General features: G+C 31.4%; 1 protein-coding gene across 2 annotated transcripts in view; it reads left to right on the top strand.

The window, feature by feature from the left end:
- Positions 1-13586, top strand: part of LOC126888250 (uncharacterized) — a 49489-nt gene that overhangs the window by 15368 nt on the left and 20535 nt on the right. For both annotated transcript variants that reach the window (XM_050656345.1, XM_050656346.1), the window contains exon 2: positions 2526-2638. In XM_050656345.1, coding sequence (XP_050512302.1) covers positions 2526-2638 — 113 coding nt within the window. The remainder of the gene's footprint in view (positions 1-2525; positions 2639-13586) is intronic.

The following is a 13586-nucleotide window of genomic DNA, read 5'->3' as shown; positions in this document are numbered from 1 at the left end:
ATTTTCTATATCATGCCGCTGTACGCTAAAACCTTGGGGGTGGTTGCCACCTTATCTCGGGGGCGGGAATTTTTTATTACATTTTAACCATGGAAATCGATGTAAAAGGTAATTCTAAGAAAAAAATATTTTTTACATTTTCTTCGTAAAACTTATATTTTTCGAGTTATTCGCGTTTGAAAGTAACAGTTTTTCGATGAAAAAATCGACTTTTTTAGAGGGTTTTTTGAGAATACCTCGAAAAATATGCATTTAATAAAAAAAAACTGTGATTATCAAAACTGTATGTTTTAGTAACACAAACCAAATTCTGTTTCTGTAATATCTTTCGGACCAATACAAACCTAGATACGGCATGTTAAAAGTTGGCTTTTTTCGTCAAATGCATAATTTGAAATATTCAAAGTAAAATAACGGAAAACTTTGCATTTTTCGAGGAAAACTTAAATAATATTTTTTCAAGTATACAGTTAGGCCTTTCAAAAAAAAAATAATAAAAAATTTCTAGCCTGAAAATTTAGCGACTTATGATCAAAACAATGGTCGGTACTTGCTTTTCTCTTTGAAAAAATTAGTGAAAACAACCCCCTAACTACCCTCCAAATTAAAAATTGATTTTCACCTTTCTGTAATTCCTTTTATATTTGTATTGTCAACACACCCAAAAAGTTTTACCTATTTAAAAGGCCTAATTTTAGAAAAATTGAAGTTTAAAAAAAAATTTATTTTTTGGAATTTCCAATATTTCACCTTTTACTTCAAAATATCTCCGAAAATACTGGAGATACGAAAAAAATGATAACCTACTAAATTGTAGATTTTCTTAATAACTAAAATTCCATTATGCATAGATTTTCATTACAGTGAACAGTTAGCGAGATATAGTTGTTTAAAACCTCCATTTACAAGCTAACACCCCTTTATTCGAGCCTTTTAAACCCACCCTAATTAAAAACTAAGGGATCTTACGGAATTTAGTTTACACATTCTTATAACTCTTCAAAAATCCTACTAAGTCATTTTTGGAAAAACTTTTTACCGACAAAAATGATGGAGCTATGTTTATAAAACCAATTTGAAAAATTCGGAAAATTCGGATAGTCCGCTTATGGATAATTTTCAATGTATGTATAATACCACAGAACCGGTTCGTATACTGGAAGATGACTAAAAAACTATTTGTATTTGTATTCGTAAATATTTGCAAATTCGTATTTTTGTGTAAATAAATGTTTTTGTAATTCTTTAATTCTACTTTTTTTTTCTGTATAGATCTATTAAAATATCTACTTATAAAAGCTGTAATGTTATTGGGGGTGGTTTTAAAGGTTTGAAATATTATTATATTATATCCTAAAGTATAAAACAATCATTATTTAACCAATCAAAACCAAATTTTACCCATATTAAAGTTTACAATGTTTTTATATAATTTTTCACAATAAGGGGTAGTTTACACGCCTAAAAATAATCAACGCCCTTAAGCATGATATAGAATATGAAGTACAGGGTGAGATGATCCTAATCCCAAATTTGTATGTAAATTGATACAAGCCGAAATTATTCTTTTAGGATAAATAAATTTTTTATATATAGCTCCAACAAGGGTGGTTTTAAGGGTTAAAATATTATGATAGTATATCTTAAAGCATAAAACAAAAATTATGTAACTAATAAGAACCAAATGTTGACAATATTAAAGTTTAAAATGTTATTTTCTAATTTTTTACCATTAGGGGTAGTTTTCACCCTTAAAAAACCAAAATCGTACAACGGCTTAATATAGAAAATGAACTAGAGGGTGTAATGACCCTAATCCCAAATTTTTGTACAAATCGATGCTGGACGAAAAAATTGCGAGGTTTTGCCATTTCTTCAGCTTCATTTCCTCGACTATTATATTGGCCGCTGATAAAAATAAAACATCCGACTTTATTGACTTTTTCATTTCAAGAAAAGTTGCAACAAATTTGATGAAACCAGGAGAAGCTGATGGACCCAGTTCTAATCACTCCCCAATACCACTATCAGTGAGGATATTATAAATATGTACTAAGAGAAAATAATCCTATCTCAACAAATAACAGGACGGACTGGACTAGCTTTAAACAGGAGATAAGTGACAGAATTGACCTAAATGTACCAATCAAAATTATTGAACAACTTTATAAACAAGCATAGAAACTAATTATTATTATACAACAAGCAGCATGGAATAATACCAAACAAATTAAAAGAAAACCCAAAGATCCAAATCACCCCAAAAAAAATCGAGAATTTGTGCAACGAAAAAGAAAAGCCAGGAAAACATGACAAAAAAATTAAAACTGCGGAAAAATATGTATTAAACAATCTCAGACGACAATTAAAACAAAAAAAGGTATTTAGATAGTAGTCATTATATTGTTCTCTTCACTTCTCCTCTAATAAAAAGGAAATCATATATAGTTCATATTAGCAAAATTAATGACTGAATGAATGTTTTATATAATTTTTTAATTTGTTTCCTATTTTTACGATTTTAGCTGCTGTTTGGGTTGTTTATGTTCTGCTCTGGAGGACAGTTAGACGATTCCAAAAACGCGCGTATACTGAAGTTTGATTACGACGACTCAGGCAAAGGACCATACCGATTTGGGTAAGAATTAAAACTAAATTGGAAATATTGATTCAATATGTATATTATGTATATATAATCAGTTACTCGTTTTACCCTAATGTGTACGAGAATTACTCCCAGGGTTACCCCTAAGAGTTTACACTTAACTTTCATGTACAAATTTTCCCCACTTTTTTTTTGTCTCTAGCTAATATTTTTGCCTCCGTCCACGTTTTTCCTCTCTTCCTAAGTGCGTCTCCAATCACGTCATGCCATGTTTTCCTTGGTCTGCCTCTTACACGTTTGTGTTGAATTCTTGCTTCCCACACTTGTTTGACTGGTCGGCTGTCATTCATTCCCTGCAAATGTCCCCACCAACTTAACTGTTTATTTTCTACAAACTCCAACACAGACGGAATTTCTAATTCTGCTCTGACATCTACATTTCGTATTGTATCTCTTCTAGTTATCCCCTTGACCTTACTACCCCAGGCTGTGGGTGAAAAAACGTGATATAATTCAGGAATTTTTGAAACCTATCAGGTGTTGTAAAGGACGATGCCAGGAATAACTTCTACTAAAATGTAACCAAAAATATTGTGCGCTTTTTTTTAATTGCGATTTTCATTTGTTAAATTTGCAATTTTTAAAGATTTTTAATTTTGCAGCTTAGGATATTGATTTTAGAGAAAAACTTTTTAATAGAAAGTTGTAGTAATTTAAAAAACCTACAATTTGAGCTATGGTAAGTTTAATTTCGTTAATTGGTTATTGCAAAACAACCTGCGAAAAAATGGCCGTTTTTTACAATTGCATTATTTATTGTACAAATATATTTTTTTATTTTTTAAAGCTTTTAAATGAAGATCTTTTAATTCCAAACATAAAAAAAAATTGTAAAGCCAGATTACCGAATTTGTTGCTTAGATATTATAAATTGTTTATCCCAAGAGGTAAAATGTCGAAGGCTATAACTTTTTGAAAAAAAAAAAATCGTAGAAAGTTGGTGAAACCTTCAATCTCCTTCGAAAGAGTTATATTTTCATATTCTGATGTAAATAAATGCGTAAAATATTTTTAAACCTCTAATTTTTGGATTTGAAAATAAGGGGGCAAATTTCGTTATAAACATTTAGAGTTGAAGCGGCCCTGTACATCCCATGAGTTTTTAACTTACATATTATTGTTGCTGAAGATGAAACGAAGATTTATAAAAAAATAAAAAAATTCTACGACCAACTGAAGCCGAGATAATTTTTGGGTTTGCAAATAAGGGGGCCAATTTCGTTATAAACATTTAGAGCTGAAGTGGCCCTGTATATCCTATGAGTTTCTAACTTACAGATTATTGTTGCTAAAGGCGAAACGAAGATTTATAAAAATATTAAAATTTTCTACAACCAACTGAAGCCGAGATAATTGTTTTTTTTTTTCTTAAATCATAGTGCCTTTATTTATAACAATTAAGAAATTATTTTACAGTCATTGACTAAAGAAAGACTTATGTTATCTAAAAATAAATATTATTATAAAATACAATTATATTTAATTATTAAAAATTATTTTTTAATTCGGTGCTTTTGCAAGCGGCCGAATTTTGCAAATCGCCCGGCTCGCTTCATATCAAATCCGCGCGCTCGGAAAATTTTTACGTATTAAATGAGAGAAAACAATTTAATAATATTACCATTATAATATACAGGCTATTTACCACTGTATTTGTTTTTCTTTATAAACTTTTATATGTGAAATCCAAAAAGAATAGTCACTACAAGAAGAAAAAGTTTTATGTATATTATAGTAAGAAGTAACATTATTATTATTATATTTATATAACAATGAAAAAATTAAAAATAAAGTTATATATTTCATATATATGTATCATTTTTGTAATATTATTTCTTCAGAAATGAAATTTCACATATAAAAGTTTATCAAGAAAAACAAATACAGTGGTAAATAGATTGCATATTATAACGGTAATATTATTAAATTGTTTTCTGTCAAAATTTAATACAAGTTACGTGAAAATTTTCCGACCGCGCGGATTTGAAGCGAGCCGGGCGATTTGCAAATTTCGGCCGCTCGCAAAAGCACCGATTTTAAAAATAATTTTTAATAATTAAATGTAATTATATTTTATAATAATTTTTATTTTAAGATAACATAAGTCTTTCTTTAGTCAATGACTGTAAAATAATTTCTTAATTGTTATAAATAAAGGCACTACGACTTAAGAAAAAAAAAAACAATTATCTCGGCTTCAGTTGGTTGTAGAAAATTTTTATTTTTTTATAAATCTTCGTTTTGTCTTCAGCAACAATAATCTGTAAGTTAAAAACTCATAGGATGTACAGGGCCGCTTCAGCTCTAAATGTTTATAACGAAATTTGCCCCCTTATTTGCAAACCCAAAAATTAGAGGTTTAAAAATGTTTTACGCATTTATTTACATCAGAATATGAAAATATAAATCTTTCGAAGGAGATTGGATGTTTCACTAACTTTCTACGATTTTTTTTCAAAAAGTTATGGCCTTCGACATTTGACCTCTTGTAATAAACAATTTATAATATCTAAGCAACAAATTCGTTAATCTGGCTTTACAATTTTTTTTACGTTTGGAACTGAAAGATCTTCCTTTTAAAGCTTTAAAAATAAAAAAAAAATATTTGTACAATAAATAATGCAATTGTAAAAAACGGCCATTTTGGACCTTTCGCAGGCTGTTTTGCAATAACCAATTAACGAAATTAAACTTACCATAGCTCAAATTGTAGGTTTTTTAATTTACTACAACTTTCTATTAAAAAGTTTTTCTCTAAAATCAATATCCTAAGCTACAAAATTAAAAATCAATAAAAATTGCAAATTTAACAAATGAAAATCGCAATTTAAAAAAAAGCGCACAATATTTTTGGTTACATTTTAGTAGAAGTTATTCCTGGCATCGTCCTTTACAATACCTGATAGGTTTCAAAAATTCCTGAATTATATCCTGAACTCGACCTATTTTTCACCCACAGCCTGGGGTATACGTAAATATTTCATATCAATCGCTTGTATTCTGCTTTTTTCTCTGTCATTAAGGCTAAGGCTCCACGGGCGAGAAATTCACGCTAGCAGTAGCCGTAAAACGAACTTAAGGTTCCACGGAACGGAATAGGAATAGCCGAACTGAACCGACTACGCACAAGTCCTGTAGTCGGTACAGTTCGGCTATTCCTATTCCGTTCTGCGGAACCTTAAGTTCGTTTTGCGGCTACTGCTAGCGTCAATTTCCAGCCCGTGGAGCTGTAGCCTAAGGACCCATGATTCAGACCCATTAGTTAGAATTGGTCTGAATATAACTTTGTATACATTCATCTTTGTGGCTTTTGATACTTCTCTTTTGGCGATACTGCGACACTTGCAGCAAGTTCTTCATCTTGTAATTTAATTTTTAGATTTTGTTGTTCATATATTATGTATCTGCACTAAATTTACATTCAAGATGCAGTAGAAATAAACAAATCAGGACACGTTAAATGCTACTAGGAGCACACTCGAATCATAATTTACAATGTATAAACTTTGGAAATGATGATTTGGGATTTAAAATGTATACGTATACAGTGCTAGTCAAAAGTCCGTCCCCCTCGTATCTTTTGAACCGTTGCACCTATAATAGTGACATTTAGAGGGAGGAAATAAACGGACATAGGCTTCTCAACTAGTCATAACAGGTGACGTAATAGTAACAGATGATGTTACAGAGCCACTGTGACCAATAATTTTAAATGGGACCTTATGGCAAGTGATACCTCGTTTGAAAAGTATTCAAAATACCTATTCAATCATACTAATTTTTTTGGGTTTAAGTTAATTTTGATTTTGATGAATAAATTAAATAAATATACCTAATATTGTAGTTTCACATTTAATTAATAAAAATTCAAAGGTACGCCTATGGTTTGTTTGTCAAAAAATTTGACGTTTTTCAATTCTCTTGTAGTTTTTACGTCAACGTCAATATTTTTGATAAGTAGATAACCATAGGTGGAAGTTTGAGTTTTCATTAATTAAATGCGAAACTACAATACTACAATTATAAACTAAAAGAGAAGAAAAGATGGTTCAGATTTGATTACAGTACAGAGCCTCTACTATGTGCTTATACGTATTTCGGAATAATTAATAATATAATTTTATATTTATTTTATTTATTCATCAAAATAAGCTTAAACGCAAACAAAATTAGTATGACTGAATGGGTATTTTCAATACCTTTCAAAGGAGGTATTACTTGTCATAAGGTCCCATTTAAAATTATCTGTCACAGTTAGCGATGTGAAATTACGTGTAATTTCAGAAATTGTAAGTTACACGTGTAAAATTACCCAAAAATTACAAACCAGATGTAATTTATGTAACTTATGTAATTTATGTTCATTGTATTAAAAAATCAATTGTTTGCATTCATATTGAATATAATAAACACAAAGTAACTACATACTTATGAAATAAAGAAAAGTGGATAAGAAATACATACAAATAATAAAGAAATGAAAACATAGGTTCTTTAGTTTTGTTTTAAGCGGCTTTTATAAATCACAACTTCCTTTTTCGCAGACAACTGGAGACCTTCTTGTTATAAAACGTCGAAGTTTCAATTGTTTGCTCTTCCAATGAGCCTTGTGTAATTTTTTTTATCTCCGGCAAATCCAGAACTGCATCCTGAAATTAAATAGGAAAGTGTAAACATAGAGAGTAAAAATAATGGGTTTATAATATAATATATACAGATCTAACTACCTTGTTTTCGGCATCTGAAGTATCCTTCTCGACTTCCGTTTTTTTTTGGGGTTGTTCTGTGCCTTTACCCTGAAATTGATAATTTTGGAATATAAACAATAAATATGTATGTGTTTACACTAATTTACCGATTTCATTAAGACGTTTTCTAAAATGTTCACTTTGCTTTGTCTCAAAATGCGTGCTGGTCTCTGTTCCCTAGTTTCCATTCTTTGATCAATTTCATCATCGGTCATTGCAAAGTCAGCAAAATTAAAATCATCGTCGGAATTTCCATTTCCTGTTGTATTTGAATGCCATGATGATATTGTCTGAAAACATAAGATTTATAATTTTTTATTCGAAAACGGTGGAATGCATTGGAAAATCGGAAAAGAAGCAAACTGCATATATCACATGCACATATCACATATCTAAAAAATGCCTAAATTTAAAATTACCTCGTCTAATTCTTCCTCTTCGGAAATATGGTTTTCAATTACTTCTATCTCCTTCTGTAAGTTTCTACCTTCTATCGAAACGTTGTTCTGTACAGTCTCTTCTATAGGATATTGACTTTGTATGTGATGTTGTCGTGAACGTTTCAGCAATTTTGAATTATATTGTATATAATTTAAATTTGCTGCCCTTTGAGTTGTTAGGCGATTTCTTCTCTTCGTATGAATGCTGCTCTGGGAGCTAAAGCTTCTCTCTGTTGCCGCAGAAGTGCACGGCATTGTCAATATCCTGACTGCAACTTTGGAGAGGCATGAATGTCCACAAAATCCTTTCCACCATGTAACCAAAGAGACATTATCGAGTATGTTCCATAAAAATGTTTCGCCAAAAAAGTCTGTTTTAGCTAAATAGTTTCCTAAATCCTCAGTAATCTTTGACACTCCTTCATCACCAATCTCTATCGTGGTCGTGGTTGACATAGTAGTAATGTATTTCATCGCTTCAATCCTTTCGGCTGATGATAAATTTGCACCAACAGACCGAGGGTTTAGTAAGTCTGCGGCAAAATGGATCGGTTGAAGGGCGTATTCCTTCCTTGATATAAATTTATCCATCGCTTCTGTTTTTTCGCAATCCGTTAGTTTCACGCATTCTAAATGAGTAGATATGTTACTACCGATTTTCGCGAAAGTTTCACAAACCAAATGAATTGACGAAGAATCTCCTTCAAGACGTGTTATTGCTTCAGTAATTGGCTTAAGCAATTCAACAAGAGCGCTAGAATTTATCCAGAATCCTTCATCAAGTAAATTTGCTTTTGCGCTGCGTATTCTATCTTGAATTGTTTTATCTGGAGATATTGCTAGACGTTGTAGGACGGACTTGCATTTAGTCAGATCTTGAAGACATTTTACATGTGAACCCCATCTTGTTTTTACAGGTAGGCTAAGAGACACTCCACACTTCATCTCATTTCTTATTTCTGTGAATTGAGCTCTCAGTACTTGACACTGGTTAATAGTTTTAACGATATGTATAATATGTGACAAATGTGTCTCTATTGAAGATAATTTCAAAATATCGCTGCACAATAAATGTAATGTGTGCGCTAAACAGCCGTATGATACAAGATGGGGATACATCTCTTCACATTGTCTCACAGCCTTCCTCATATTCTTTGCGTTATCAGTCACAATAGCGAAAAATTTTTTAGGTCCATACTCCTCCAGAACTTCAACCATTAATTTTGTTATATATTCTGCGGTATGCTTCTCTGCTTTTGTTAGTACTGATTTGACAAATAACGGTTCGGGTGTTGTAACAATGAAATTAATTACACTTTCATTTCGCAAGTTGGACCAACCATCGCATTGCAATGATAAATTGTCAGCTTGCTTAATTTTATCATTAACTTGAACTTCAACTCGCTCGTACTCTTCGGTCAGGAGACGATTTGATAACATATATCTCGATGGTAAGGTGTATGAAGGTCTAATTTTTTTAAAAAACAATTTCCAATCTTCATTCTCGGTAATTGAATGTGGTGCTGAACTGGTGTAAATAGCTCTAGCAAGCAAAATATTCAATTCGTTATTTTGTTCGTGTGTCATTCGATCACAAAATGATTGTATTCTGTTGATTTTTGTGCAAACAGGTGTTTCCACATGAATGTTATCAGAAGCAGATGTTGATGCTGTGGAAACCGTTGATGATGTACAAGCAGCATCAGTGTTATCGTTATCCAATTTTGCCGATGTGATCTTTTTCATGGATGTTTCAAATGGAAATTTAGAGTGATTCCCCTTTGACTTTGGAGTTAAAATATTGAATTTAAGTTTTATCATATGCGGCACATAAGTGCATTGTTGAAGATGAGATTTCATTCTTGTAGCATTTTTTGCATGTACACTCTTGCAAAATTTACACCTCACATTTATGGTCTTTTGATTAGAAGAACCCGCAGGTAACACTTCAAAATAAAGCCAGATATCTGTCTTACGTTTCACCATGTTTTATGACCTAAAAAAAATATTCAGGTAGACTTAAACATTAAGAAGGGAAAAAACATTATTTTTCAAAGTATTTGATGGGCACGAGGGCATAAAAAATTGTTAGGCATCCTTAAATAGAAGAAAGATTAAAATTGAATCTGTGTAACAATTTAATGAAATTCGAATAAGCAGAATACTGGATCGGACAACTACATTATTTTGCCCTCAACGTTATCAAAATTTTTTATTTAGTAAGTTATGTCAGTGTAATTCAATTACACATGCTACATGCACAAGTACCCCGTTGCTCCTATCATTCTTATAGTTATTGTACAGTAAACTAATCTAAAAAATCGAATAAAACTTGGTAAACCGAATTCAGAATTAAGTACTGTAGCCACATATAAAATGACGCGCGTTAGATTTAACGTACAGTCGATATGCGATAGGCCCGCCCCTGTGTTTCCCAATCTAAGGTTGCTATGGACATCACCGGCACGTGTTTTGCTGTTTGTAGAAATAATATATTTCTTACCTTATAGTTTCTGTGCTTCCTTATAAATAAATGTAAAGTAACCAACGCTGCGTGAATGAATAGAGAAAGAACAGTCGAAAACTAACTTATACATACACATTACACATACAATAACAGAAATGTAAACATAACCTGCCTGACTCAGACTAAGGAACGACTAACGAGCGACGAGCGTAATAGCACCCACTGGTTCGCGCGCGCCGGCACCGGCGCACCGCACTTACGACAATTGCGCGCGCATAAGTTGCCATAATATATGTAATTTTACCAGTAATTACATAAATTACGGTAATTTATGTAAATTTATCATAAGTTACGTTAAATTTCATAAATTACGTAAATTCCAAAAATTACATAAATTACATTAAGTTACGGGTATCATGTAATATTACCGTAAGTTACGTGTAATTTATGTAACGTAAGTTATGTAATTTTACAACTCACATCACTAGTCACAGTGGAGCTGTAAAGTTATCTGTAACTATTGCGTCACCTGTCATGGCTAGTTAAGAAGCCTACGTCCGTTTATTTCTTCCCTCCAAATTTCACTATTATAAGTATAACCGTTTAAAAGATACGAGCGGGGACGAATTTTTCACTAGCACTGTATACTATTGTGTTTGCATTTTATCAATCAAAAGCAAAATAAAAATTAAATTAAATTTTTTTTAATAACGCGGGCACATAAATTTGATACACCCTGTATATTGAGCTGTTTTAAAATTTATTAGAATTTAGTTAGGATGTAAACAGATTTCTCTTTTAACGAGCTTTCCGCGGAACCATTAAAGACTTTTGTGAATAATTAAAGTGAAAAGAACTATGTATTTAGATTTAAAATGGAAAAAAATTGTTTACTGTATAGGTAATTATCAATATTTCTCGAAATTGATAATTGAAAAGAAAGTTGGAATTTTAATATCTTCATTTCAATACGAGTATATGTGGGAGAGTTTCTCCGAAAGCAATTAGGATTGTCGGAACAAATTTGAGGGTGACTGTTGTTTGTCAAATGGAAAAATCAATGTTTTGATTCTTGGAATGTGGAAGGGGAAAAGACGGATTGAATGATTGAGAGAGGTTGGAAAAGGATTCATTATGTTGTTGGCAGCGAGAAAGAGCGGTTTCGACGTGTTAAGTGGAGTAGATAGTTAGCATATATCAGTGGCTGGTTGATAGTGGAGAATAGTGTTGAAAAGTGGAACGAGAGACAGATCAAATCGAGACGAAATACCTCTTTGATTCTGTAGTATTGTGAGAAGGAGAGCAGAGAATTTTTGGAGTTTTGTTGAATCGAGAACGTGTCAAAGAAACACGGTTTGTTGGAGAATTAGTGCTGGTATGCTGACAGTTTTGAAGCTGGACAACGGAGAGAGGCTTTGATGAGTAGCCTTTAACATAATCAACGAGGGAGAGCTGTTTGGGGTCACGAGAAGACATCCGAGTGAGGGAAGCAAAAGGTCAGTCAATTTATGTGAAAGAGATTTTTATGTTCGGGAAATAAATTTTTGAGTAAAAAGCATATGAATTAAAGTTCCAATATTTCAAAATATAAATAGTAAATATAGGTAACCTTGCGAAGACATAAATTTGTTTGGATTAATTTGTTTTACCAAAGTCACCGGGAACAAACCGATAAATTGTTTTTTTGTAAAGATAATAATTTTAAGTGGTATAAATTTCATTCGGACATCTGTGTCCACAGGTTTTTTAGATTCGATAGTTTTCAGAGTATTAATTTGATAAATAAAAGACAATTGTGTCTTTTTATTTTAATAGTTTGCTTTATTTCTTTTCCCTATTTTATCCCGATTAGGATCAATTCAGAGATACTGAACCCACGAGAGAAGAAAAATATAACGTAAGATAATTTGGTTTTTTTTTATATATTAAAAGGCACTCTGAGATTTTTTATTCAATTTTGATATATGATTTGCGACAATTAAATGATTAATTAAATAAATAATAATCAATATAAAATAAATAAGAAGCAGATCACAACAATACATTGTAAATTATGATTCGGGAGTGCTCCTAGTAGCATTTAACGTGTCTTGGTTTGTTTATTTATACTCCATCTTGATTGTAAATTTAGTATAATATTATATACAAATAATAGTAAATCCTTTATAAAAGGTTTATATTTAAAATCCCTAAAAAGTCACATCACAATCACACAACTAGTTTTCGACTGGTTTACCAGTCATCATCAGTGCTTACGTAATTTTACATGCTAACCACCAAGATATAGTTTAACAAAAATATGTGGGTCACAGCCCTATATAAGTGGTCCGCTAAGGAAACACCAGTTAAAAATGACTACTATTTGCTACCAGACTTTCACCATGTAATCTAGTCACACCACAGCTCAGATGTTACCTGGAGCATTATTTTAAAATAGTTTAAACATCCATGCTCTAATTGGCATTTTTAACTGACGTTTCCTTAACGGACCACTTATATAGGGCTTTGACCCACATATTTTTGTTAAACTATATCTTGGTGGTTAGCATGTAAACTTCACGTAAGTACTGATGATGACTGGTAAACCAGTCGAAAACTAGTTATGTGATTGTGATGTACCCCGTTTTAGGGATTTTAAATATATACCTTTTATAAAGGATTTACTATTTTTTGTATTACATAATATACAGCCAACTACAAGAAAACTTTTTCCTTGTGGATTATTATTTACAAATGTTCGTGTATGGGCAACAAATGCTTTAGATTATGCACATGTAGCTATTTTACATATTTTACTCATAAAAGAGTGATAATATTATAATACACAATCTAAGATTATCTTGACATACCTATACTATAAGACGATATCCGGAGTGAAAATCTAAACGCCAGACATTAGTTAAAAATGTAATATTCATTACAATCAATAGGGAACTTGCACATTTTTTTATTGCATAGTAATGTTCAGTTTTGTTTAAAAATAAAATTTCCAAAATTTCATGCTTCAAAAACTCATAATAACTTAGAAATACAAATTTAACATCTTCTGCGATATTAAAATAGTTCAAACGACCCGTGACGTCACATATTTTTACTATATGGTTCTATTTTTGGTTATATTTAGGTATATTTTTCTGCTCCTTCTTTAGTTTATTGGCCTCCAAATACTTGGGTATTTGGCCAGCTCATCGTCGCGGAATAAGGGAAAAATATTTATATTCTAATGACATTTATCGTATGTCATTGTAATAATATATACCAGTTTA

The sequence above is a fragment of the Diabrotica virgifera genome, chromosome 7, assembly GCF_917563875.1.
Source record: "Diabrotica virgifera virgifera chromosome 7, PGI_DIABVI_V3a".
NCBI lineage: Eukaryota > Metazoa > Arthropoda > Insecta > Coleoptera > Chrysomelidae > Diabrotica > Diabrotica virgifera.
This window is presented reverse-complemented; position numbering and strand designations above follow the sequence as displayed.